This window comes from Dermacentor variabilis, chromosome 7 (genome assembly GCF_050947875.1).
Source record: "Dermacentor variabilis isolate Ectoservices chromosome 7, ASM5094787v1, whole genome shotgun sequence".
In the NCBI taxonomy this organism is placed as follows: Eukaryota; Metazoa; Arthropoda; class Arachnida; order Ixodida; family Ixodidae; genus Dermacentor; species Dermacentor variabilis.
In genome coordinates this window covers 164726767-164754209 of record NC_134574.1, presented here as the reverse complement: position 1 = coordinate 164754209, position 27443 = coordinate 164726767, and the positions used below count along the sequence as shown (strand labels likewise).

Below are 27443 nucleotides of genomic sequence, written 5' to 3'. Positions count from 1 at the left end.
GCACGTTTGAAGCTGAGAATGCGGCTGATTCAACTTGAGGAGGAGGGCGCAGCGCCGCAACAGCTGATGAGCGTACTTTGATGGGACTGGAGGGCACTGATAAAAGTCTACATTGTCCGACCAGTTTTTAATGATTAGCAGTTGTAAGTTCGTTCGGTAGCGCGTCTGAACGCGGCAAGATGAGTTCAGCACTGACGCGCGCGGTCACCAAGCTCTTGCGAGCACCGAACGCGGGAGGAGTAGCGAGAAAACTTCACGGCAAACAACCGACGCCCGCTTTGGGTATGAAAAGTTTAAGCAAAAAGAAAGTGCGCATTTGCGCTTGCCTGCACTGCGTCTGCCTGCAAGCGATTCGAGGCCTGAGAGGTCGTTTGCATAAAGACGCATGCAGCGCGCGCCGGAATACGCGCTCGTAATTTTCGCGAGCCGGGTTGGCGCGTGGAGGTTAACATGGCGAAGTCCAGAGGATCGCGACAATACGTTGTATGTTTTTCCTTTTTGGTTACAATAGGCGTCGTCAAGCAGTTGAGCAAGCGGTCCATCGTGATCGAAGCACAGGCAAAGTCTGCGGAGACGAAGCTTCTCCAGCAGCTCAGGTCTCGAATATTGGCGACGGGGCCGATCACCGTCGCCGAATACATGAAGGAAGTCTTGACCAATCCCATGTCCGTACGTAATACTGGCACCCGTTTTGTTCTGTGGCTCGAAAAAAAAATCGCGACGAGAACTAAACCAGCCACTTCGTTTTATTTCTTTTTCTCTATATCTAGGGGTACTACATGCATCGGGACGTCTTCGGCAGTTCTGGGGACTTCACGACGTCGCCCGAGATCTCTCAGATGTTCGGAGAGGTGCGACAGCTCGGTTTCTTTCTTCTTTTTTCGTTCGGCAGCCATTGGGCTAGCTTGAAAAAAAAAAAGAGAGAGGAAAGAAAAAACTGTCTTGTTCGTTTATTTTGCAGCTGGTTGCCGTATGGTTCCTCAACGAATGGGTCAAAGCGGGAAAGCCGAAGCCGCTTTACATTGTAGAGCTGGGTCCCGGACGCGGCACGCTCTCCGATGACATGCTGCGGGTCAGTTTATAAGTCTTTGAGACTCGCATTTTCAACGTAACCGCATTCTCAACGTTATGCATTCATTTGTTACTCAGTTGCCGCGTGTTCCTGACGCAGGTTTCTGCAAAGAGAATCCTCGGACTGGAGCTAATGTTCCGACGAGATTTGTTTTTATCAGGCCCCAATGAAAATTCCCATCATCGAAACATTGGCTTCCAGCTTGCAATTCTTTGATCACTGTTAATCGCTTTGTCCCCCGTATTCCTGTGAACCAATTGCCTTGTACGAGTTTCACACAGGTTCCGTGTATATGTGTTGTGAGAAAAAAAAAAAGTCATTGCCAGTTGTAGGTGAAATAAGATTAACAATTGTAGCAGTTGTTGCTAGAACAATAGCAGAACAATTAATTGTCTCAGCTTGCATCCCTACAAAACTACCTCCTTTTAATGCAGTATACTACAGCCAAAACATGCACGTGTCGACTAGTTACATGGTTGTAAAAGGGTTTCTTTTTCTTCATCGATTTTAAATTTGGCCTCCTTCGAGTTTGTGCAAGATATGTTTTGACATGCCTTTATCTTGCAAATCCTGGTTGTCAGGCATGGCATCAACGGTATCCTTGCAACTTCCCTATGTTGAAAGCACTGTCACACTGAAGGTGCTGCGATTTGGTGCAGGTGTTCTCCAAGTACAGTGATGCCATGGAAGTGGTATCCTTACACCTGGTCGAAATTAGCCCGCACCTGAGTCAAATACAGGAGCTCAAGCTCTGCGGAACTGTTAGCGTGGTGAAGGACGTGTTGGAACATAACCCAGTCACCCTACGTCTTCCAATAAAAACTGACAGCGAAGAGGTAGGTTTTCTTATTTTAAAATCTTTTCTTAAATATGATGCTCTTAGAGCATGCTTAATGGCATGCTTGGAAGTAAGCCGGCATGGTGCGATACGATGCATAACCCAATATACCTTGTGTAGTGGCATTGTGCTTGTGCTGGCCACAGGCTGTGCACAAAATTTCTTTTGCAAATGCCGTTCTTGACCACAGATGAACGTTGACTGACTTCTGTACCAGTGGCATTCAGTTAAGTGTAACAAGGTGCTCCGACACAATTGCACTGGCACACAAGTACATTTGAGTTACTGGGATGTACAGTACTCTTGCTATAGAACTGGCATGCTCACATCTCCCTAGACCTGCGCGGTACATTGACTTCACAGCCATGTTCCGTTTTGCCTTTAATATTACTTATGTGTTATTACAGCTTATTTGTATTTTGGTCAAGCATGTAATGGACACTCACCTAAGCAGAAAGATAGAAAAGCAATGTTGCTGGACTGCTATCGTTTCCTTGTTTGCATCCAAGAGCAATGCACGAAGGTCCCAACTATTTATGCTTTAGGTGGGCATAAAGTGAAATCATGCATAGGTTACCCTGGACCCAGCCTATCACGTGAGCAGTCGATTGTGTGCGTAATGTCTCTAAAAGCCAACGTGAAGATAGATGCTCTTCTGCCATTTCTACAGCAGCCCAGTCAAAACAGTGGTTAATGTTTTCACAAATGGTGCAGCACAAGAACACTAACCATTGCAGTGTTTTCTTTAGGCATATGGTGTATGCATCGTATTGTATGCTTGCGGTGACCGTCTTTTGCAAACAGCATCTCTCAGAGGTGCCTTGCTGTACGACATGCAGGCGACTTACAAGCACAGCATCACCAAGCATGGTGTTCCTGTCGGCTGGTATAGACACTTGCACGATGTGCCGCACGGATTCTCATGTTTCATTGCCCACGAATTCCTGGATGCCCTTCCTGTGCACAAGTTCCAGCGCACTCCTGAAGGGTGGCGAGAGGTCTTTATAGACCTGGACGATGGACCAGGCCCACACCACCTGCGCTATGTGCTTTCTCGTGGACCTACTCCGGCGAGCTTCTTTGCCAATGTGAGTAGTACACAACTGTATGATAGATTGATTGATGGCATTTAATGTCTTAAACAGGTACTGACATGTTTCACTTGACGTTTAAATTAGAAGTGCTTCAGGATGTATGCGATACATTTTAAATACCATTATTTTCATCGGCACTTTTACTTTTGATGCAGTATCTTGCCATCCACAATTGTGCACACAGCGCCTAAAGGGGACATCCTTATTTGCTATTTGGGAGCATGTATGAATTCATTGTATCCTGTTTTTATTAAAGCCGTGTTCGTTATGTCAAGGTTCAATAGTATCACTGGATCTTGCAAGATTATCTTGGCATGATGCAAAATGCATGAGAACAGTGGGACATGTGGCATTACAAATTTCTTGTCCATCTTCTTACCCTAGGTGACGGGTGAAAAGCGGGACCACGTTGAAGTCTGTCCGGAGGCTGGTGTTATTGTCCAGGAGTTGGCGCATCGCATGGACGAGCACGGAGGCTGCGGGCTTATCGTCGACTATGGGCATGATGGCGATAAAACGGACACTTTCCGAGTGAGTGCTATTTTTATAGCCCATCATCGTTGTGTGTTCACCAAGACATTTAAGCCACAGATTGCAAGAACTCTGCAAGAGAGTTGCGGTAGCTGCACGTCCACTACTGCGAATGTAAATATGCTGGTCCAACCAATACTGGTACATGTGGAAGGGCTGCTGGAGGGATAACTCTTTTTGAAGTTTTGCTTTTAAATATAAAAGTGTGAAGAGAAATTGGATGTGTCCAATGAAGCATCTGAATGTTGAGTAATCTGGAAACATTACTGTGTTCTGGATCAACATCACTATTTGTGTTGAAACAGTAAGGCAGATGAAATTAGGTAATGTTCTACACGTAATGCTATTGCTACCAAGAATGTGTCTGATCAAGACTGCTGCTGTTTTGAACTTTCTTGGCAAGGAGTTTGGAAAATTTATGGTAGAGCATGGAGAACATTGACAATTGATGAGTAGTGTGGCAGCAATGAACAAGGCCTGCCTGGGTGCTACACCAAATGGTGCCACCAACCAGGTTCACACAAGTTTGTCTGGGTGTCATATTTGTACCACAGTTCTTGTTGTATAAATCCGTAACTGTTTTTGACCATCCTTCACTTGACATTGGCTGATCTAAACTCCTGATAGTTCAAACAAAAATTTCTTGTCACTAAATGTTTGAATGAATACGGATCAACTGCGCTTATCATACCAGGCAGCAAGCATACGTGCTTTTGTTATTGCTATTGCAGGCATTCAAGAACCATGCCCTGCATCCAGCGTTGTCCGAGCCAGGCACAGCAGACTTGACTGCGGACGTCGACTTTTCTTATCTGAGGCGAATTCTCAAGGACAGAGGTGCGAAGGCTTTCTCTTAACACTCTTTGCTGCTAGCACCTTTCCCGCAGCTAGTATGCATACTGACTTGAACAAATGCACTGTTTCAGCACTGACATTTGGCCCCATTCCCCAGGGAGACTTCCTCAGAAACATGGGCATCAACATACGCCTGGAGGTAAGCTGGGCAGACTACATGATGCACTATTATGGGTAGCAAGATCTTGAAATATTTACCTTCACGAAATTTCTGTGCAGTTTAATAACCTGCAGCATTAAAACATCGGCACAAGTCTAAGCATTCTGTTTAGGGTACAATAATCTCACGTTTACCTCTTTGTCCTTCCTGTATTTTCTTGCATTGCTTTAACCCGAGGTTACTGAAAAATATGCATAGTTAAAAGCGGACATGCATTTTCATGTCACAACAGCTGGACTTGCTTTGCTCTGACACTAGTGGCAAGAGTTTTAATGCTTGCTTAATCGACATGAACAAAGCATGGTTTGGTATCTGCCACCAAATTATGGCAGAGTAGCCAGGAATATGAATGGGAAATCTTGAATGAGAAGAAAATCACAAATAAAGCACTAACAGCTGGCAGTTGGCTATGTGCCTTAAGAGATTACCTAACACACTTGTGAGTAAAATAATACAGTAACATAACTGGCATTGACGGTAGCTACATGGTGGATTGCCAGTACATAACAAACACAGATATAGTGATTATGATGAAACAAATGTCATCTCACATGCTTACTTTTAAGAATTTTTTTCCCTGAACAATCAGCTCTTGGAATCAACTTCCCACGACATCATTGAAGTTGCCTGTAGCAACAAATTTATTGCAGGCGCTTTCTGTCACCATAATATTCTATCACACATGCATATAAATGTTTATTTATATCCAACTGTAATGCTCAATGTGTGAATGTAGGTAAACTAATAAATAGATGAAGCATTGATAGCTGACATCAGCATGTAATGGATACATGCTTATAACAAAGTTATCTTCATGCATGCGAATGAGAGCTTGCTTGACGAGGTTTGACTGGCATCACAAATCACGTACAGCAAGGACCACAGCTTTCCTATATGTATATATTGTACACTGTAAGCTTTTGACAAGAGTGTTAAAATTAAGAAACATTGGTTACAGAAACTTTTGGCCAACTGTCCTCCTGAGGCACGCCAGGACTTACTAACGGGCTACGAAATGCTCACGAATCCAGAGAAGATGGGGGAGCGGTTCAAGTTCTTTGGCATCTTCCCAAAAGACATGCAGGAGACTCTCAACGCCAATCCTCCAGCGGGGTTCCTTGCTCCTTCGTAAGAGTCGCAGTCTCACACGGACACTAACGGTGAACAACTTTAGTGGCTGGGTACGTCCGCATCTGCTGACCCTCTTGGGAGGTGCATACTTTGCCTTGCATTACATTTCGAAATGTTGATATCAGCCACGATTGGCCTGATGTTGCGCTACATTTTGCCATAATCGAATTCTTCAAGAATAGTCCAATGAATGCCACCATTCCATTGTTGGCCAAAACCAATCACAGACTGTAGTCGCTGTCTCAGTATTTGTGTATGAAAAGGAAAGTTTTACCTCCAACTTATTATGCAGAGGACTGCCATTCCCAACTTATGCTTTGACCATCCAAACAGCAAACACTGCAGCACATTTCCAGCTCTGAACAACAGATAATGTGAGAGGGCGCAGTCCAAAGGCGTACCTTATATATTTCTTACTTTTTTTTTAATACACTCCTACAACTGTTCAGGTTCTTTCAAGAGGCATCTCTAGTGGTCAAGCAATACATGTTATACAGCATCTTAGTCATTACGTGTAGTGCCATGTTGTCATAGTGTTCATTTCTCCTAACAGCTTCGGGTTGGTAAGGGTGGCAGTGCTTATTGCCTCTGTGTGTTCTCTTAAGTTTTGGCAGGCATTTACTCTGAAATACTTTGAAGGCATGTCCAGTACCAATGGTGTTTCACTTGGCAGTGCATCACATACTACATAACTGCAGCGTGTTGTGATGCCAAAGAATGGGTCAGCCAGTCATTTTGTATGCAGTAAGAAAATAGTAATCTTTAATATTTTGAGACATCTTACACTTGGTTCAATCTCTGTGCGCAGAGTATATATTCCCACTTACCAAGCCGGAAAAAATATTAGCTGGAAGTTTTATATGACTGTGCAAAATAAAAACAAAATGCCTTACATCTTGCTCCCTGTGTTTGTGTTGCTCTTCCAACACTGTTGTGTTCAAGGCATGTGAAGCGCTAGCAATGCTAGTGACATTTAAAACATCCTAGAGAAATGCACAAATGAACATCTCGATCCTCAGATAAGCCTCGGCAATCAAGTTTTGTCCTATTCGTACATTTATACAACACCACTTCACACACACACACACACACACACACGAAAAAAAAAATAAAAGTGCCGAGGCTGCAGTTATCTACGTTACATTGGAAACTGCAGTCTCGACGCATAAGGATCACTACAATCTCTTGCTGTAACAGGTTGTTCCCACAGTAAGCAAGTTCTTTTGTGCTTTGGTATAACTTCACGACGACACTGATGTACTGCTATTTCCATCAGATTTCACTTAAGCACATGGCTTGCATAACAGTCAGCACTGTGGAGCATTGACTGCTGGATCTGAGTCATCGCCACAAACCGGTATCCGAAATATAAACTGTAAATGTAATCAATCATTTCACCAGCTGTTGTATCTACACAGTGACCACATCCATTGTTGGCAGGGGCTGTATGTTGACTTGTGGAAATAACTTGGATCCAGCGGCCAAAGCTCCTCAGCGCTGGCTGTGAAGCAAGTTACACTGTTGTGCGTTTGAGTTAGGTCTGATGTCAACAGAACACAAAGCCAGTGAAGCAAAAGCAACAGGCCATCATGTTATCCAAGTAACTGGTGCCTGATGATGCATCATGCTCCACTTTAAGATACAGTTAACAGCCTTAGAAACAATTTTTTTTTGAAGCTGTTTTGTCCCTGGTAGAAGATAACTAATACAAGAACACTAACACAAATAGAACTGGTTCGAGCTGTACCCCAGAATGCCATGGTCGGATGCGTCTCTGGTCAACACGCATACTGTTTTCGTAGTAGGAAGGCTCAGAAAACATTCACCACCAGGCCTGAGCTGCTTGTCGAGCCAACTGCGCCTCGCGGGGTGTAAAACGGAGACCCACGGCGATTGCATTGAGCATGTGCTTACGCGCTGGGGCTTCGTTGCACAGCAAATACTGCAGCACTACATTCTTGAGGTACTGTAGGTTCACCTTACCACTGTCGCTGGGTCCAGGCATGTGCTCTAGCTGGGACAGACGCAGCCTACAAGAAAAGGTTGCATCAGGTATTCAGCAAGAGTTCTCATTCCAACACAGTCTGTGCTGTGGAGAAAAAGTGACTCGTGACCAACTTTTCTTTTTTTAACCACAAGTTATCGGACTGACTTTGTGTGAAGTGCTTTCACATGTCCTGTGGAATGAACGTGTTGCCAAGAAGTTTAAAAAAACAAGACGGTGTAAATCTGGGACAGAGTGCTCGAATTCATGCAATGTCAGCCAGTGGATGCCCGGTAGTGTTTCACTCAGTTTCTTTAGCCTTCATAGGCCTCCAGATCTGCATTATCTTACTAATACACCACTCTCTATTCAAACAACTTAAGAAGGCCTGCATTGCGTTCCACTTCGTCGTAGTCAGCACAAAATAGCTCAACTAAATCAGACAAGTTTATGTTCCTCCTGCACTTCAGTCTCATACTTCAGTGCCCAAGCTGTGCAAGACTCCGACCTCTGCTGCAAGCAAAATGGTCACATTCTCTTCTTATCTGTACAGCAGTAGCTGGTTGGGGTCCTTTGGTTCTTGTGCCAAAAGCTATCACTATCATGTCATTGTTGAACAATAAAATACATGCTAAAGGAAAGTAGTCATCACAGAGATTTAGAAAAAGCCTCCTTCGAGTTGTCTTGTTCATTTGGCCAGCTAATGCCATTTTGGGTAGCAGTGCTCGGATGATCCCTCACCTCAGTGCTTCCCTCTCCTGGGCATCCTTCTGCTCTTTGAGCAGCACCGACCTCTGGAGGTCTCTGAGCGCAGACTCCACGTCTCTCTTCTCCCTCAGGGTTCGCAGGAGCTCGGCATCCTTGCGGGCCAGCTCTTGGGCATAGTGCAGCAGCTGCCATTCGGCCTGAAGAAGAATGTACCAACACTCGTTCTTCTTTGACATCGGGTACATTCAGACATTATCGCAACAAAGTTGCACCTGTGGAGGCACTCTTACCTAGAGCACCTGAGACCCCACACATCAGATAGAAGAATAAATTTATGTCCAATATTAATAAAATGTTGACATTGGCAAGAAACAATTTAGATTAACTTTGTTATATCTAATAATTCATATCTACATTCATTATAGTGAGGTATTACAGTTCTTCATTCAGCTTCAACTGCCTGTTCCTAAGATAACAGCCCTATATTTAGGGACACAAGGTTGCTTATAGGCAGATGAGAACTATCCATAATTATAAAGCACCTACATATCAGAGAGCAAGCACAGTCTATCGCAGTGATATGAGTAGGATTAGAGTTTAAATCCCCAGATGTGGGCACTTATGACTGCACTGATAGTCACCTTTAATAGATCAACTTCCGTTAATTTTACCTTGGTGGGACTCATTGATTTCATTATCCAGCGGGTCAAATTAAAGAAATGCAGAAAGACTACCTTCCAAACACACCTGTGGTTCATTTCGCACTTAATTACTCGATTCAAATGCACACCTTGTTATTTTGGTGTTACAATAGTACAGGCTACTGTTACTTTAACAGAACGACGGAGTTGATGCCCACCCACCTTACTTCTGCCGTCCTTTGAAGCAAAGCCCAAATTCTTCGACAGCAACTCGGAGAGAAGGGGATCCAAGGCATCGCCCTGAGCATCGGAGCTTCCGTCCCGGTCACCTGAGACATCCTGAAATGACAGAAAATAGAGAGCTTCAGTTTGTCCACAAACTTCTTACCATTTGCAGATTAGTGGGTTACAGGGCGTTGGCGGAGAGCTCAGCCAGAAAAACACACTTATTATTGCAGTAACCAAGTGTATTCTACATTGCTGCTAGTGCACATAGTGAATATGTTGCCTTTTTAAATGTTTTTTTTTTTTGACAAGGACAATCACGGAACACGAAAATGTGCTATAAGACTGCGGTTAGATGAACCATCAAAAAATGTTGCTACCAGTGTCCAATAACTCAGTACTAGTATTATGTAAACGCCATTGCACATACAGAAATACTCAAAACGCTAAAGCTCTACTGAGGACCTCAGCTCCAGAACCTGCATCCTGCGTAACAGAAACCTAAGTCCCAAATTACTTTTGTATTGTTTTCCCTTCTACCACCTCAGTTTAATCCCCTACTAACACTTTGTTATGATTAATAATGGCCTCACACATACCACACTTACAACCACCCTTTATTCCCTGCTCCACGCCAAAATGGCTCCTCCCATCTTCCACTATCCTCCTCACACCTAGCACCACTCTGTATTCAATGCAGAAACAGCAGACTCGCACTGAAAGCTTCCTATTCTCTTTTTTTTCTCGAACCTCTTATGTTCCTTTATCACGTGGGTAAATATAGGAAAGAAAAGTGATGCAGACGTTGAGAAAATCACATTTTTTCAGAGTGGTGCCAACAAAAATTGGGTAGTCGAGAGGTTCCATCGCATTGAAGAGCACTCTACTTTCCGTTGATTATATACTGCCATTTCGGGACCATTGTCAGGAGGAGCGATCTGAGCTTAGGATAGCCACAGTGCCGTATTTCACTGTGCAGAAGTAAAAGCAAAAGAAACAAACGCTCCTATTCCCTGACATAGCGCTCCTATTGGCTCCTATTGCTCCTAAAGCACTCCTACTGGCTGACACAGATTTGAATCATTGGCGCGCATACTGCATGCATTTTGACAGTGGCGAGCTGTGTATTTCTTTGTCCTGGCTAAGTCTGGCAATCATGGTAGGATGTGTTGCTGGCTCGCATTAGTTTCATTAATGCGTCTAAAGATGCAGAATTGGTGAATGTACTGTTCAAAATGGCAAAGTGATCGTCTGAAAGGGGGGGGGGGGAATGGGGAGAGGCATAGTTGTGCGCGTAAAATGGCTGCCCCTCAAAAATTCCTGGGGAGCACCCTGCTTGCAAAGAAAAGTCTGCATAATAGAGATGCCGTGAAAAAAAATGTGTTTCTTCACAGCTGCATCATGCAGACTAAAATCAAGCGGTACAATCTACAATCTACATGTGCCTGTTTCACCAATGTAGTGACTAAAGACAGTTCAACATTGCACGGCTTCACTAGAAGAAATTTAAATTTCTTGCTGATGCCATGGTCTTGGACTATTGCTCCTGACTGTACATTTATTTTTCCTTCTTGTGAATGGAGATGCGATGTTGTCATTGCACCTCCATTTTATATTAAAATGCTTCAATGGTTACGTACTACTCTGAGGACTCAAATTTGGACATGACGTATGCATGAAAAGAAAAAGCTATTGAATCTGTCTTACTGCAATGGAATTCGAAACAGTTTCTAATCAGTTAATCAGAGGCCAAACTTTATGGCAGCAGGAATAATAAAGAAAAACAAAGGCTGCCTGTCACATTCGTCAGAATGACAGTGCTGTAAGTGGTGCTCACCACGGCCAAGCCGCTGCTGCTGACGGCTTCGCGCTGCGCCTGCCAGTCGTAGCGTTGGTTCTCGGACTCCAAGCTGGCAAGTGTGGCGCGCAGTGCCTGCAGCTCGCGATCCTTCTCCTCCACTAGAGCCAGTGAACGGTCTCTTTGCGCCTGCATCAGGGACTCTAACTCCGACAGCTTGCTGCTCCAGCGCTGTTCCAGGCGCTGCCGCTCCTGCTCGTGCCGCAGGTCCGCATCTGACAGGGCACGCTGCGTGGAAACAAAAAGACAAAATGGAGCCGTCGGGCTGAGGGAGGTGGTAGGAATAAAATTCTGTGAGAAGTAAAGAGGGAACTGGTAATACAGAATTCCGTATGACCCGCATGAATTTCTTATATTACCTGGGGGCTAAACTTCACCGATAGCACGACGTACTTCTTTTTTTTTCATGCAGATGCCCTGCAGCATGTAAATCATTTATGTAATTTATGTAAATTAGCATTTATGTAAATAATAGCATGGAAACCCTCCTCCATGTAGTAGATATTATTGCAGTATTGGCTTAGCAAACTTATTGTCCATGAGCGAATGCCTAGTAACTGTTTGTTTTGTTTCATTTCATTTATTTTCTCCTTAAATGCTTGGAGGCACTACATAAGGAAGGGCGTTAAGGGCATTACATAATGGAGGTTATTCATTTGTAGCTTTGCTGCTCTGAGAATATTCTGTTGAGTAGCGCTCATACTTGGCCGGAGCCACAAAAGGTGGTGATTGTCTGCTGCATATGCTAGGTTTTTTCGATTCATTAAAGGAGGTACACGGCACCACAAATGAAGAGGTGCAGGCAGTGCCAGTTGTGGTGCGCCAGGCTGCACCCTCTCTCCGCAAGGTTCAAAGGTGCACTACACGCTGGCAGCACCTTGCCTTGGACCCAGTGCAATCAATGACGGAGTGCAGGGTGCATTGCTGTACCTCGTAGAACAGAGGGCCCAGGTGCAGCGCATCGTAAATAGGTGCGGAGGAACCTGCTTTAATCAAACCAACCTGCCGAAGCAGCACACTTTGGACAGGGTCTCCAGATGTTGGCCCTGGCGACGGATGATGAAATGGTTTCCCCAGCCCGCATGCTCCAAAGGGAAACGTCTTCCACCAGAGAAAGATTAAGGGGAAGGAGCAGACACACGTAGGGGGTTAAGGCATGTGTGTTCCAATGGAGAAATTATTTTTAGGCTGAAAGAATAGAGGGGGGAGGGGGGGAGTGCAAAGGAAGGATATCAAGTACAATTTCTGGTGCAGAAATTTCTAGCTCGTATTCAAAGGAACAACCGCTTATGTGGAAATGCACCACCGATAGCATTCACTGAAAGTATGTGATGTGAGACCTGGAGCTTTGTAGTAGTCTCCCTGCTCATCTGCTCTTGCGCCTCGAACTGAGCCCGCTGTGTCCTCAGCTGCCCCTGAAGGTCCTTAACTTGCTGCCTGAGCCGATCCAACTCTGCTGAAGACTCCTGACCCTGGAGGCAAGGACACAAGCAGCTGCATCACATAACTCTTTCAGATGGAACAGGTTACATGTTATTGCAATGCTGTCAGGATGGAAACCAAAGGAAAAAAGAAAACAAGGACAGGAAAGAGCTTTTCTTTGTCATCCTGGTTTAGAAATGCAAAATATCAGCGTGGGTACTCTTGATTCTGAACAACTAGTGCAGCATTTCTATGCAAGCTTTCCTACTTTCTTATTTCTTTTTGTTCTCCACCGTATGTGCTGCTCAGTCAGTATCTGCTTTTTTTTCATCTCCTTTCTGGAGAAAAGAAAAATCTTGCGAGAGACTTCTTCAGTTTAAAGCAACGAGAAGACTCAAACAATCACATCAATGCCCCCTCGCCCAAACCTCATGTTGATAAATGAGCATAATGTTACTTCGTGTGGCAGTTTCAGAGCACTCAACTTGCTTCACACGAACCCCTCGTGTCCCAAGCAAACTCTGCCAGATATCTTGTTGAGAAACAAGACAATACCATCGTGCCCAGAGCGTTTTCTACATCGTAACAGCTGTCCGATTTACAATCAAATGCTATAAATTTGCCCGTTTCAATCCTGTGTCTTTGCCTTAATAAAGGAAACTGTAGCACGTATATGTGCTCTCACGCACATGCACTATGCAATGTGACACACGCAGTGATCATCTCAAAGAGCTAATTGTCGTAAGCATACTAGAAGCACATATGTGCAATTGCAGTCTAATGGCGAGGTTTGATCACACTGTTGGGAACATAATTACATTTTTTTTTAAGAATGAGTTATTCAGCAAGACAGCAACATCACCCAGCAGCCACATTCAGGAAAGTCCGGAAGGGTTTTGCAAAGAAAGCTTTAAAAACTGACCTTGGCGTAGCTGCCTTGGCTGCCTGTACCCTGCAGCACAGAGTGGGCATGAGCCTTGTACTGTTCAAACTCATCCTTGAGTTGGCGAAGCTCTTCTCGGCATTTGGCGTGAAGGCCGAGGACTTCCTCTTCTGCCAGCTCGCGGAAGTATGCTGCCCACAGTGAAACAGTACAACTGAGCTGGGTGGTTACCACACTAAACAAGCACTTCATGTCACAACAGCAGCTCTAGTTCCCGCAATGAAACCGACAGACAAAGAAGTCAGGAAAAGCATAGGGGAAAATAACTTTCTCTTTCACTGAGATCCAGAAATAACAAGGAATAGGGAAAACAAAGTTCACAAAAAGGCAGTTTGCCACAGGTGGCAGCATTGCATCTGCAATGCAAGAGATGCAAGAGGTTTCCTTTCAGCAACAAATCTATTCAAACTGTAGCTAAATACATTGTAAATGCACAGTGCACGAAGACAAGTTCTCAATGCATGTATTACAGCGCCAAGTCTGAAACAGCCAGCATGACCGCATATGCATGATACTTTATCTTCTTATAAGATTAACTCACCTTCCTCTATGACACACGGTCATGCCCGCAGTCGCTACCATCGCTGCAGCGAACTTTCACTGTTGTCGCCATTTATGTACACCGACAGTCGCAGACAAAATGGTGCTACTCGTTTGCAATGCCAGTCTGCTTGTCTGTCGTCTGTTGTTTACACTCATTGAAACTGCAGTGTAGAAAGTATAGTTTTCATGCTGCACTCCTGACATTAAAAATGACTTCGCGTAGGTGGGCGGAGCAACAATGTTTCTACACTGATTAAAAAAGAAAGGCGACTTCTTACACTAGCTACATTGGTGTACACAGTGCAGGTTAAAAGTGCAGCCCTACTGTGCGACAAAGCCTAAGTGAAACAACTACATACGGAGGCTACAAGGAACGCTGAGGCAAAAGTGCAAAGGCATATCGTTTATGTACTATGCATTTACTGCACGTTCGAGGAAACACCTCACCAATCAGGTCAACAGGCCTCTCAGCACGCTGGTTGGACTCCTTCAGCAGCAGGCGCATCTTGCCAAACCGGTCGAGCAAGGTCTTCACGTCCAGGTTGCTGTCCTGGTGTACGAAGTAGAGGCAAACATGCAAAATGAGGTGAAACAGTACTTGCATGGCAACAGGAAACTGCCCTTACTGAAAACTGCAATGCAAAGAGGCAGCCACATGTAGCTTAACAGAGCAGCAAGTTTACACTGGCGACTTGATGCTGTCACAAACCAAGAAATGATGCGACTAGTGAGGTAGAGTGATTGACAGTCAATTACTGCTTTTAGGCAAATACAGTAATACATCCAGTTATTTTGTCAATTTTTGCTTCTGTTACATAGCATGAGCAGCCCATTGCAGTACTACAAATGGCCATGGTGTGTCTGGTAAAGTTGTTAGAATAAAATTTCGGGCCGAACCATTCATACGGCAGCGGATTAGCCAGCAAAGCTGTTGGTCGCAGACCAAACAACTATGGCCAAACTCTGCGTCCAAAAACATTCTCTTGAATTTGGAATTCGCCCAGGTGAAACTCGAAGGACTTCTGCTATGCACAATCCCGTTCTTACACACTACAGCAGCTACCGTGGTGCACATCTCTGTGTCTTCCTGCCACAACTGCCGCGCCATTGTATTAAGGGCAGACCACAGCAGACGCAGCTGACAGCAATGGTGGCCAGCGCGGGTGCACTCCCCCACTGAACACGTGTGGTGTGGTGAAATCATGTATGCGCTGTACTATCGTTTGTTACCTTTTTTGTTCACTTACGGACGTTAGCTCACCCAGATACACTCCCCCCCCCCCCTACGAGACCACGCATACAGCTCATTCGTACAGGTTCGTCAGGTAAACAGCTTCGTTGTAAAAATGCAAGCCACTGTACCACCACAATGCATAGTGAGCACCTACCTGGGAAGGCAGTTCTGCAGCCTTGGCGCCTATGCCTGCAGCACTTGCTAAAGCTGCATTCTCTTGGGCGAGCTGCGAAAGACGCTCACGTAGTCGCTGGATGGCTGCACGGTCTTGCATGCGGAGCCGGTCGTACGTGCCCACTGCCTGGGACAGCTCCTATTGCAAGACCCAGGGTTACAAAGCAACAAATGAATCCGACAAAGGAGAACTGAAAAGGAATGTGAGTATATAGCGTTATATATAATGTGCAAAGAGCACTAAACTTACAATTAATTTATTGGCATCATGTTTATCATCACAAGCAAAACCATTGCATTTAGAAACCTAGCCACAGGCTGGATGGGATCCATTTTGAACGAACATCTGTATATGTGAGCAGGGGAACATACAGTGAAGTTAATTGAAAACAGCCTAGGAAACAGTGCAGAGCAATACAAGGCACAAGGGTAACACTACTAAAACAAAAGGTTACTGAAGCAGACATGCAGAGAATATATTTATTACACAATCGCATGTTTAAAAAATAAAATTTGTTTACAGAGAAGAACCAGATGACACCTAACAGTATGCCCTCAGTGCAGCCTAAAATTTTTTTTTGTGAAATATAATTGCTGAACACAAACAAAGGCATAAGGACAAGCTTATCATTGTCTTGTTTCTATGTTTTCATGTTTTGTGTTTGCGATGCTTTCACATGACAAAATCAAACAATGCTGCCTTTTTAATCCTTACATAAATTAAAATGGCAAGTCAGTGGGTAAGTGTGCAAACTTGTGAAAAGACACACCTGTAGGCGGCTCTCCAGGCTAGCAACCCGCGCCTCACTTCCTGACGTCTGCTGGTGCAAACGTGCCTGAGCATGTCCCGACCGTTTCTTCTCCTGCTCCAGTGCTGCCTGGTGTTGAGCCTGTTGGCAAAACCATGAGCAGTACGCTGACTTTAGTAAGGAACTGGATGTGCTAGCTCAAGTGACAGCCTAGTGTGCCACTTCAGATGCTACTCATATCAATGAGACAAAGTCCACAGGAAGATGGAGGCAAAGTGCACCAATGGTTGTGCAAGGGACGTCTCTGGAGGAAATGTTTCGTGAGCAATGCGAGCAGGCTAGTTGGTATGAATCCATAGCTTGGTGTAGTGCAAATGGGAAAATAAGACAAGAGAAAGAAGGGGCAAAAAGAAGTGCTAACTTTCAACTAAGGCTTATTTCAACGCAGGCTGCCGTTACACTATGTGTAGACAGCTATCACTAAAAATCACAGGAGCAAACAGAGGAAGGAACATACATATGAAAATATGTGGAAAAGGGGATACAAGTGTGAACAACAAATTATGGACCACATGCCAACGCACCACAACAGCCAACCCCGCAGTTAGTCCACATCTTTTCATATTGTGTTCCTTTCTCTTTTTGCTCTTCTGGCTTTTAGTAATAGCTGTTTACCCATAGTACAACGGCAGCCTGCTTTGCAATAAGCCTTAGTTGAAAGTCAGTGCTTGTGTCCGTCTCAATTTCCCCTCATGTTGCTTTCCTGTTTGCGCTATGTCCACCTACACAACGGTTCAACAAAGAGACTTAGCTTCTTGAGGGCAGCAACTGCTGCGGGGGCAACAACAAACACTGCCAAGGAAAGAAGTTGCAGCCCTGACGAAGACAAGCCCCTTCATTGAAATGTTAGCTCCGAAGACATCCCTTGTTAAACAGCTGAATGAATGACAATGCAGGAGTTTAACCAAGTAACTTCAGTATCACCTGCAACTATGAAAACTGACAGGTGAAACATGCTACTAGCACAAAATAGAATAGGTGACAAAAAGATGATTAGACCACACATACTGGCACGACAATTATACTGAACATTAACACATGCTTCTCCAATCTAGCAATCAACCAGACATTTAACAGTCTTAGTTACAGTTCCACAAACATTTTGGACATTCAGTGGGACACAGCAGAGCAATCGAGTCAAACAGCTTCCTTTCCATCAAAGATAGTTCCTCATGAAACCAAAAGCATCAAAAAACAAGCTCCTAATGTTTTTTCATGTTTACCTTGACCTCAACCAGCTCCTGCTGCAGCTTGAGCAGCAGTGGGGAAGGCTGCCTCAACTTCTCCTCTGATGCAAGCAGTCGTTTGCGCACCTCGTCCAACTCCTGAGTCAGTTTCTCGACTTTGGTCTCGTACTCCTTCGCCAAGTCTGCCTGCAAGGTTTTTATTTGTGCAGTCACTGAACATGGATGTGTCTATGGCAGTGTCAGTGGATGGCCACGGCACTGCTGATGTGTCAAGGCCATAGCTGTACTATTTGTGAGCTATAAATAATGTACTGACATGACATTTTAGGTTACCTTGTTTCTTTTTTGTTCTTTTTTTCTGCGCTAAATCAACGTCCTGCACCTCGAAAGCCTAGAAGTACTGGCGAGCTTTGGAGTACCCACAATAATAGCTGTTCTATGAATCACTTTTGGTTTTGTCTGCCAGGAGGTGCATGTGTAGTGCGATCACAACGCAGACAGTGGGAAATGTCGGAGCAGGACATTGTTACATTTTGACACTCACTCCAGCTCACTCGATCATCTGCTATACTGCTACTCATCAAGCAGCCTAATTTAATGCCCTCATGTAATGTCCCTAAATAAGATGTATATAAATTAAATAAATAAACTGATACTAGTAGCGCAGTCTTGAATACTATATAACACAACGTGCACTGCCACGTATGAAATTACGCAAGACAGCTCACATATTCATGGCAATACAAAATGAGCTCGTCAAAAAGATAAGCTGAAGAATGAACTGCCCAGAGACCTGCTTTGTAGGCCTAGTTTAAGGCACACGCTTAAACCATACTTGCCAACCTGTGAACATTAAGTTAGCAAAAATCTTGCAAACATGAAAAAGGAAAGGGTGGGGGGGGTCTTCACAAACTTGTTCAAAGCAAGTACCACCCGCCGTGGTTGCTCAGTGGCTATGGTGTTAGGCTGCTGCGCACGAGGGCGCGGGATCGAATCCCGGCCATGGCGGCCACATTTCGATGAGGGCGAAATGTGAAAACACCCGTGTACTTAGATTTAGGTGCACGTTAAAGAACCCCAGGTGGTCGAAATTTCCGGAGTCCTCCACTACGGCGTGCCTCATAATCAGAAAGTGGTTTTGGCACGTAAAACCCCATAATATATATATAAAGCAAGTACCCCTGCAGCCTATGGCATCTTGTGCTGCCACAAGAGGGCGGCACAGGTGCCATCAATTTCTTTCTCACATGGATTTTTTTTTGTTCTTGCAATTCTGCACTGTCCCAACTCCATTAAAGCTTTTTCACAAACGCAATTTATTTTTCGTGAAAGTTGGCGGAACCTTCATAAGATCATAGAATAGGCCCAAATTCGAAATCTTTAGGAAAATTTAGGGCAAGTTGGCAGGTATGCTAAAACTAAAAAGCACCCCCACAAACACTACATAAGAAAAAGGCATTCAGCAGGGCTTCATGCTGCGCTAGTTGGCACAGACTGTATTTTATGGACTATACAAGTTAAAAAGTTGAAATTTTGTGGGGTGCAGACTATTAATGGGAGCAGACTATCCATAATTTTACTCACAAACGTGATGTAAAGCAAGTGAAATGTACATCTATGGTTCGCATGTGACAAGAGCTGTCTGTACAAATTACAAATAAAGCCATAGATGGCTTGGGGTGTAGCCAGCTTCCAGTTTTCTGTCAAGGGTTTCCTCCTATTGCTAAAAAGGTTTCCACACAATATTTTTTATTTACATTAACAATGCTTATTCTTGACATGTTTTCACATTTAGATTGAGAACAAAAAATTATTTCTGGTGTATAAATATATATATATATGTGTGTGTGTGTGTGTGTGTGTGTGTGTGGTGCCATTAAAGGGTTAAAGTGCACTGTTTTTCTATACTTGGACTTGTGAGCACATGTGCTAAACCTTGTTGCAAAATGAGTATTGCATTCATAAGCAACTTCATATACATGCAAAACACAACAACAGCTCAGATGACAATGAAGAGATGAAAAGCCTTCATGGCATCGCTTAAGCTTAGAGTAGTCAAGCGTGTGCAAGAACTACAGATTGTGAAGGCAACGAAGGCATTCAGGAGCCGCTCATTGAATCCAACGTGCTTGACTTGTTTTGTTTTGGCAGCCTCAACGAGAGTGATATGAGTCAGAGGTAGGTGAATATAAAATTTTTCGGATATGAATCGAATATGAATACCAAGTATGAATACATATCGAATAGTCACATGCAGATGCATGTATGTATTTACATGAAGATATTTCTCTACGTATAAATATAGGTACCACCTCTGTACTGACAAGTCCTAAAAAGGCAACCAACTATCAGGGACAAAGAATAAGTTTTGAAGACAAGATCACTAATTGTCGTTAAATAACTGGATGCATAGCATCTTAACATCTCTGTAGCCTGGTTTCAAACAAGCTTTCTAAGAATTAATGGCCACTGCACGGAATGGAGCTTTAAAAATGCTAATAAATGGTTACCAAAAAATGATAAGAATTTCTGGAAAAAGAAAAACAGAAAGCTGCTAAAGGACTTGTGTAAGTACATGTAAAACGGCCTCTTGCATGAAAGCATCACTGGTTGTAGTGTAAAAGATAAAAAAGTTCCATGACAAGACTGCCAGAAACAGTAAATGACAGCAAAACTCACAGCTTGTAATGTAAGCTTCTGCCACAGAATAGAACATGAAACTTGCATTATACATTTTGTTTCTGCATTCCTTCGGAAGCTATTGTCGTTATTTTACTTCTGCTAATTTATGATACTTTGTCTAGCAGACAGGGAACAGTAACAAGAGTTCAACAGTTGATTGCTGTAAAATGTTTGGTTAGTTTCAAATATTTAACATTACCAGATACATAGTTCCTTTTCTAATACGAATGAGTAGTTCTTGTGTAATACTCGATTTGCATTCAAAATTTTGAATATTCACCTACTCCTAATATTGACGGCTTTTAAAATTGACTTCTGTATAACATTTTCGCTTACCTACTGTTTACTCATTGCAAACAAGGTAAAAAAACCTACTTTCGGCCGAAGTTTGTCCCTGTGGAATATACAGTGGGTGCAGAATACCAAAAAAATTTTTTTTTATTTGAAACCCAAGTTGGCCCCATGCAGACTATTATCCTGAAGATATGGTACCTGTGAACAGGCTGAGTGCTGAACTTAAAGCAGTTTTAAGTTCAGTGTTCGTACTGTCCACTATTTCCCTTATGCATGTGTCTGTTTCGCTGGTTTCCTGTTCACAGGAAAAGGACAACAGGACGGGTGCACTTACCTGAGCAGCTTTCCTCGTGGCTTCCTCAAGCTTGTCTTCTAAGTTCTCACGAAGTGTTCGTTCCTCGGAAAGCAGGCGCTGAAGTTCCCTCAGCATTGCTGCATGGTCACTCTGCTCCTGCTCACGAGCCAGCTGCTCCTCGCGCAACTTTGATCGCAGCTGCAAGAGCAGAAGCACAGATGGCAGCAAAACGTGGTTACCAACATGCAATGAGCTACACATATTTGACTGCTTCCAAGCATGCCTTGAGTGCTGTTTCCTGCAGAACCAATTTTGTAAACACAAGATGCAGTACCAGCGCATGAAAGAAAATATCAGGAAGGATAAGTGCTGGACCTGCAAATGAGCCTTCATCTTAAGAAAAGTTAAACACAAACCAAACATAACCTGACAGTGAAAAACATATCCTTTCTGACAAGTCACTAGCTCATACATGCCTCAAGAGGCTCTTGTTGCTGTCTGGCCTTTCTTATCACAAACACAAACACACATACACACAAATATATATACCATTGAGAATGGGGGAAACATCATCATCCATGGGAGCAATTTGGCAAGTTGGCTTCTGTACTTTGCCATTTCACAAACCTTGCTTCTGCTATGCAGGAGACTCAAAAGAACAAAAGATGCATCAGGTGTAAAATGTTGGGCCATTTGTAATTAACGTTTCCTGTAAGTTAACAAGTGAAGCAGTCATGTGGAAAAGTTTACAGTGCAACAATACATAGTATTGTGCACCAAAAATACACGAATATTGAGACAAAGGGTCATACTGATGATGTATTGACGAGTTAACCTCTCTTGCTGTCTATGACTCAACTACAATTTCCTGACTTTTCCAAGAGAAAATGTGCTAAAGCCTCTGATCCCATCAGTGCACATGTACACATGCTCATGTTTGTGCACTTGGATCTATTTCCAACATTGCACCTTTTTCGTTATTGAGACACCCTGAAGCACAAGTTAACTCACCTTGAATAAACGACCTTCATTACGCATTCTCCTACATGGGACATGGTTCAGTTTCATTGAGCCGAGCAATAATTGGTCATAATCAGTGCGAAGTTCACTGGCAACACTGCAGTGTCTGTGTGCATATGTCGCCCTGCTCCTGCTGTGTCCCACTCTTAGCACTGCTAGGACATCTTCAAGAGACATAACGAAGCAAGGTATTGAGGCGAATCAGTTGGCTGGGATTAATTTCGAATGTTCAACACAGTGCAAAATGAACACGGACAAAAGGCAGCAAAAAAAAAAGACAACACGGTGACATGTTGTCTTCTTATCTGCCTGGGCTACTCCCACGGGGGCAATTTCTCGTGTGGGTGTCGTTTCCCATGTGGATTGCGGGTGTTCTCTAATGTTTGAGTGTGCTTATGCCACCACGAGTCATAAAGATGAACGCACCCACATTATCGTGCTGAAGCTGCATTGATGGCATGTGAGGAGGATTTTTCAGAAAGCCCTCCATCACACCATCTAACAAAGAATTGTTTTTTGAATGAGCAGGCAAGCACACACAGTGATGAATGATACTGTTACATTCTCATGCTTTCTTGTTTTCTTCAACATGTTTACATGTTCTTTCCAGTTTTCGAGATCCTGTACTTATGTCACTTCAAGATAAATCAGTAGTTGGAAGTGAGCAGTCATCCTCGTGTCTTGTTTCTGTGTCTCTGCTAAACGTTTGCACTTTACACACAAAATGATGCAACAATAACAAGCCCAATCAGTTACACCACTAAGTTCCCATGCGGCACATGCAAAGCACATACCACATGGGGACGCCGTCGGGTTTGGGAGAAACACTCCGGTTCATTTGTGAGGTGTTACGCATCCAAAATGATCATCTTCAAGAGTACGAGTCCTTTGCCCATGTCAAAAGATCTATTAAGCTTTGCCACGAGACTCCTCGATTTGCCTCCTCCTCTCACCTCAGTCATCTTGGCTTCCAGAGAAGTGGCCTGCTCCTCTGAGTTTCTTTGGACTTCCTCGACTTGACGCAGCGCAGCCTCCTTCTCCTGGATGAGTCGCTTACGGTCTGCCTGGAAGGCAGCCTCCATGCGGGCCTTCTCTTCCGAGAGTGTAGACAGTGCCTGAGACAGCGCAGCCACATGGTCTTCAGAAGCATCACCCTGTGCGGAATCACTCGGGGAGCCTTCATCTTCTTGCACATCAGCCTGCAAGGTGGACAGTGGGAGATGCTGGAACTTCAATCCACATTAATTGCAGCCTGTCTAGGGCACAATGAGCAGTACTCTACAGACATTTTCACAAGACAGAAATTAAGACGAAGGAGTGCCACTTCAAGAGAGCTGCAGGATGAACTGAAATTTCGGCTAGCTAGTAAAAATATATCCTTTAAAAGAGACAGAATTTTTGGAAGGCATGTGAATTCTGTATGCAACTTTAATCTTTGTCTGGCTTTTATGCTCAAGTTTCACTCGGGTGAGAGCATTTCAGAAGTATTTATTTGTGTGGTATACAATCAGCTTCTTCAATGGTAGTGGCAACATTGCACACCTTTATTTCTTCTTTTGAGATCTTGCTTGGTGCATAATACACCACAATAGAATCTTGCAAATCATGTGGGTGGCTTGACCCTGTTTAGTTCTAACAGTCACCCAAGAATAAGAACTGGCTCAGAAAACCGGAAGGCTTGCCCACCTTGCACTATTGATCTGTTTGCAATTCTCCTGTTCAAATGTTGTTTTGCAACATGGGAGGATTAGAAGCATACTTCTAGGGGCCGTACCCTTAATTGATCACGTTTTAGAAATACTTTCACTTCTGTGGGATTCTGCATGACTAATGCTGAACGCATTGGTGCCTACAGATGACAGTATTCCTGGCGAAGTGCCAAGCAAGCTGTCAGGTCACCCGTAGATGCCGACGCATCCAGCACATTTTTCCAGAAATCTCGCAAGATTGAAAACATTTGCAAAAGGTGATCCACCAAGAACATAGCCCCAGTTCTTGTTTGTGGTTAGCTGACACGACCCAGAGCTTTCAGCATGTTGCAAAAAGTCTATGAAGCAAGACATGCGTAGCACAGACTTGTGGTTCATATTGTTGCATCTAAAGTGACAGAGCAAATGAATTCACCCTATACAAAAGAATTTGCATATAGCGCTTCCCCAAAAGCTCTTCGTGTGAAGTCTGACTTTAAAGACAGGATTACTCTGCACCACACATTTTATGAAAACAAGCCATATGATCAAACACCTTATATTTATGTATTTATTACCTACAGCGCCTGTTCAAGTATTACAGTGGGCATTACAGTTTTTCTTCTGGCAGAAGAAGAACAAGCATAAAAATTACAGATTTGCCTAAATTTGTGTAAATCAAAAACATGGATTATTATACCCCGACACAAAAGCACTCAGCCATGTTGCACACAGCCACATTGGACACAGGCACATTGCAGATGTCACATGCAAAAAAAATAGTACAGAAAGCACAATGATAAAGATTTATAATGAAAAAGCAAAGAACAAGGCAAAGAATAAATTGCAACAAAACACGGTAAAGACTAAAGTACTAAACATAGCTGATAAACATATTGCAATTGGCACATGAAGAATGGACAACAAAACTTTAGCGTTCATGAGCAAAATAATAAAAAGAAACTGATTTCTTAAAATTTTCTATGCGCATCATATTAAAGTGCTGATAAAGTTCCGCACAATAAAGATGCGATGTTCATAACTATGCAGATGTTTACAGAACGTCATTAATTAAGTGATTGTGCTTCACAACAAAGACACGAAACTAACTTCTGAGCAACCCAAACATGACACGTGTTCCGAGAAAATGAACATGCACTTATTTATTATAATGTCTACGATTACTTACTTTTGATGCTGGACTTCGTTCTGACTTTTTTTCCTGTTCCTTTCCAGTCAAGGATTCATTTGATGAGCTTGCACGGGCTTTTTCGCTGGCTTTCGATAACGTCAGTGCCTTCAGGCTCAGTTCGAGGGCATCCTTTTCTTTCTGCAGACTTTTGTATGCACGAACAAGGTCTGAAACCAGGACGGCCCTTTATTATTGCACTTGGCACTTTGCACTGAAGATTTCCACAATTGACAGCAATGCCAGAACTGACAGCCTAGCCAGAGGAATACATAGGGATTGGCATACTCACTCTCATATACATGGATTCACACTCGGTTAACACTAATTTCACAGAAGCGAGATATAAAACATTAGCGAGCGACAAAGGCAGTGAGTGGACGTGGATGTGATGTGCACCTATGGTTCACATGTGACGACAGCTATCTGCACAAATTCCAAATGAAGCCTTAGGTGGCTTAGGGTGAAGCCCACTTCCAGTTTTTGGCCTGGAGTTTTACCACAATTGCCAAAAAAGTTTCAGCAAAATATTTCTTTTTTGCTGATTATGCTTATTCTCAATGTATTTAGCAAATTTAGATCAAAAAAAATTTTTTTAAATAGGGTATTTCTATGTGCCATCTTTAAAGGGCTAATTTTTCTATGTTGTATTTTAAGCAATTGTGTTTGTTTAAAGCTTCCTCATCTTTCATATATGCCTCCATTGTTGTTATTAACCGAGGGAGCCCCTGCAGCCTTTGACTTTGGGACCCACATCTCTCTTACCCATTCATTGTAGTTAAAGATTAATAAACTGAAACCGAAGTAATAATTAAACTGAACTCACTTTCAAATTATATCTTGCAAAGGGGCGCGCAGACCAAGACAGGCATCTAAATGCACCTCATTGTACTTTCTATGTGCCTGCAGTCATGCTTTGCAGCCTTGTGCTACTAAATTAATGTCATTTACAACAAAGCAAATATTGTTAATTTTCAGTAGTTGTTCCAATTACACGCTACTACAATATATGGATCCAGTTAAATACACTAGCTTTTACTTTGCTGCAGTGCTTCAAAGAATATTATCTTGCTTTCTACAATGTCTAATCTACCACAAGGTTCTCAATACTCTTAAGATACGGAAATTATTATTTGATTCAGTTCCAATTACTAGCTTTCATTTTTATTTGCATAAAGCACAGGGGCAATTTCAGAGCTTATAACTGCGTCCTAAGCTACTGTCTCTGAGACTTTCACTGTGGCTTCTGAACTTGTGTCAATCACAGCTTCGCTTTTTTATTGCACTTAATTATTTTTATGAGATGCTACATATTGTTTGTAACAACGCGGCCCCTGTTGTCTTGGCGCTGCGACTTGCCTTATACTGTTGTGAATAACTACTGGCACGATTAACGTGCCCCCGTTATTATATCAATTCAAATATATAGCACGCGCTTTCACCCGCCGCAAGACAGCTCACCGTTTTCAAACAGATAATCCGGATTGACAAGTTACACAAACCCTGATTTTCTGAGCAAACTGTACGTGAAGAAGTCATAAAGTGTCACGGAGGTCATTGTTGCGAACATCACTTGACAGACAGGTAAGTACACGTAATATATACAGATCAAGGTGACAGCGCTACCTCCGAGCCGGGCCTCGTAGCGCTGGAGTTTTTCTTTTTGCGTGCAGATAATTTCGCACAACTCCCTACGGTTCGCCTTGTCCGGTACGGCGGCCATTTCCTGAAAAGGAATGCGACAGTAGTCACGCGCATGCTAGCGCAAAATCTTGAAATCCGCGATCAAAAGGTCGAGCAGCATCAATTAGGATACAGATTTCAACAGCAACGTGTATGCGCCCGCCCAACTGTCCAAGTGCCTTACGTGCGGGCTGCCTTCTGAAGCCATATCTGCGAAAACTGAATCGCAGGAGCCAAGAGATAATGAACTTCAAAGCTAAAAGACAAGATCGCGCGATGAGAACGTTGTGGCTCGTTTCATCTGGTTTCGCTCTCAGAACAGCGACATCAAAACAAAACGGTGTCACGTAGGTAATAACTTGGCTTACCTGAGACGCGGTCTGTTCAGCTGAATGTGCTTACGCTCGAAGGCGAATATTCAGCTGTACGGTCGCCTGACAGCTGCAAAGTCTCACATATTGTCATGTCGCCAGTTGATCACACAAAACGACACGCTCTCTATTGGGGTAAAGCACGGTAACGAACAGCGAAAGCCCGAAACTGCAACGAACACAACAAAAAACGGGGATTGGATTGGCTACACTTGACACACAATAAATTGAATTGGCTGGTGTCGACTTATTCTGACTGCCCGCTGGCTCGATGTCAAAAACGCACACGTCTCCTGCAGTCGCTTCCGCCGCATGCAAGACGAAAGAGCATAGCTTTTGAGATCCGATTTGTTACGAGACGTTACCCAGTACTCGGGCGTGGTCTTAAACCTACAACATGGTGTCCGTGACGTTACAAAAAAATAATCTGAGAACATTTTATAGGGAAGCGTTTCTACATTGCCTATTAGCTAGTGTGTGCCGAATAATTCCGACTACGTTCCAATATATCCCCTCTGAAGTACGTGTAAAATGTCACCTCTGTAAAAATATACACTCGCTTGCGTACCCAAAAACATGCATTGTATGCAGTTGACGATATCAAGTGTCTGCACATCAACACTAACAAAAAAAAAAAAAACAAGAATCACCTATGACCACCAAATAACACAACGTTTTCAAAAAAGCTCCAGCCTGAGGCTTCCTTATTCAACTTGATCAAATTGAAGAAAAGGAACTTATGTTCTTGCAACGTTTTTATTGCACTCTTGTATCTCGTAATGATGTGGAATACTGATGCTCATAATGCTCAT

At 43.4% G+C, this 27443-nt stretch overlaps 2 protein-coding genes across 3 annotated transcripts; one reads left to right on the top strand and one right to left on the bottom strand.

Moving 5' to 3' along the window:
- Positions 1-34: 34 nt before the first annotated feature.
- LOC142588417 (protein arginine methyltransferase NDUFAF7, mitochondrial) lies at positions 35-6767 on the top strand. The gene is made up of 10 exons (XM_075700118.1): positions 35-282; positions 512-669; positions 771-851; positions 962-1072; positions 1732-1908; positions 2750-2998; positions 3389-3535; positions 4267-4372; positions 4462-4529; positions 5509-6767. Exons 1-10 carry the CDS (start codon positions 180-182, stop codon positions 5680-5682), a joined length of 1374 nt encoding a protein of 457 aa, XP_075556233.1. The 5' UTR covers positions 35-179; the 3' UTR covers positions 5683-6767.
- On the bottom strand, positions 5521-26843 carry GCC88 (GRIP and coiled-coil domain containing 88 kDa). 2 transcript variants are annotated; one of them, XM_075700114.1, is made up of 15 exons: positions 26629-26843; positions 26204-26303; positions 24578-24747; positions 22654-22899; positions 20720-20878; positions 17446-17595; positions 16184-16303; positions 15394-15552; positions 14453-14555; positions 13442-13593; positions 12438-12569; positions 11077-11325; positions 9237-9353; positions 8407-8570; positions 5521-7711 (listed from the first exon to the last, which is right to left on the bottom strand). In XM_075700114.1, exons 2-15 carry the CDS (start codon positions 26298-26300, stop codon positions 7504-7506), a joined length of 2226 nt encoding a protein of 741 aa, XP_075556229.1. In that variant the 5' UTR covers positions 26301-26303; positions 26629-26843; the 3' UTR covers positions 5521-7503. The 2 variants fall into 2 exon arrangements, with proteins under 2 accessions (XP_075556229.1, XP_075556228.1); XM_075700113.1 differs by lacking the exon at positions 26629-26843 and adding an exon at positions 26445-26528.
- Positions 26844-27443: the final 600 nt, after the last annotated feature.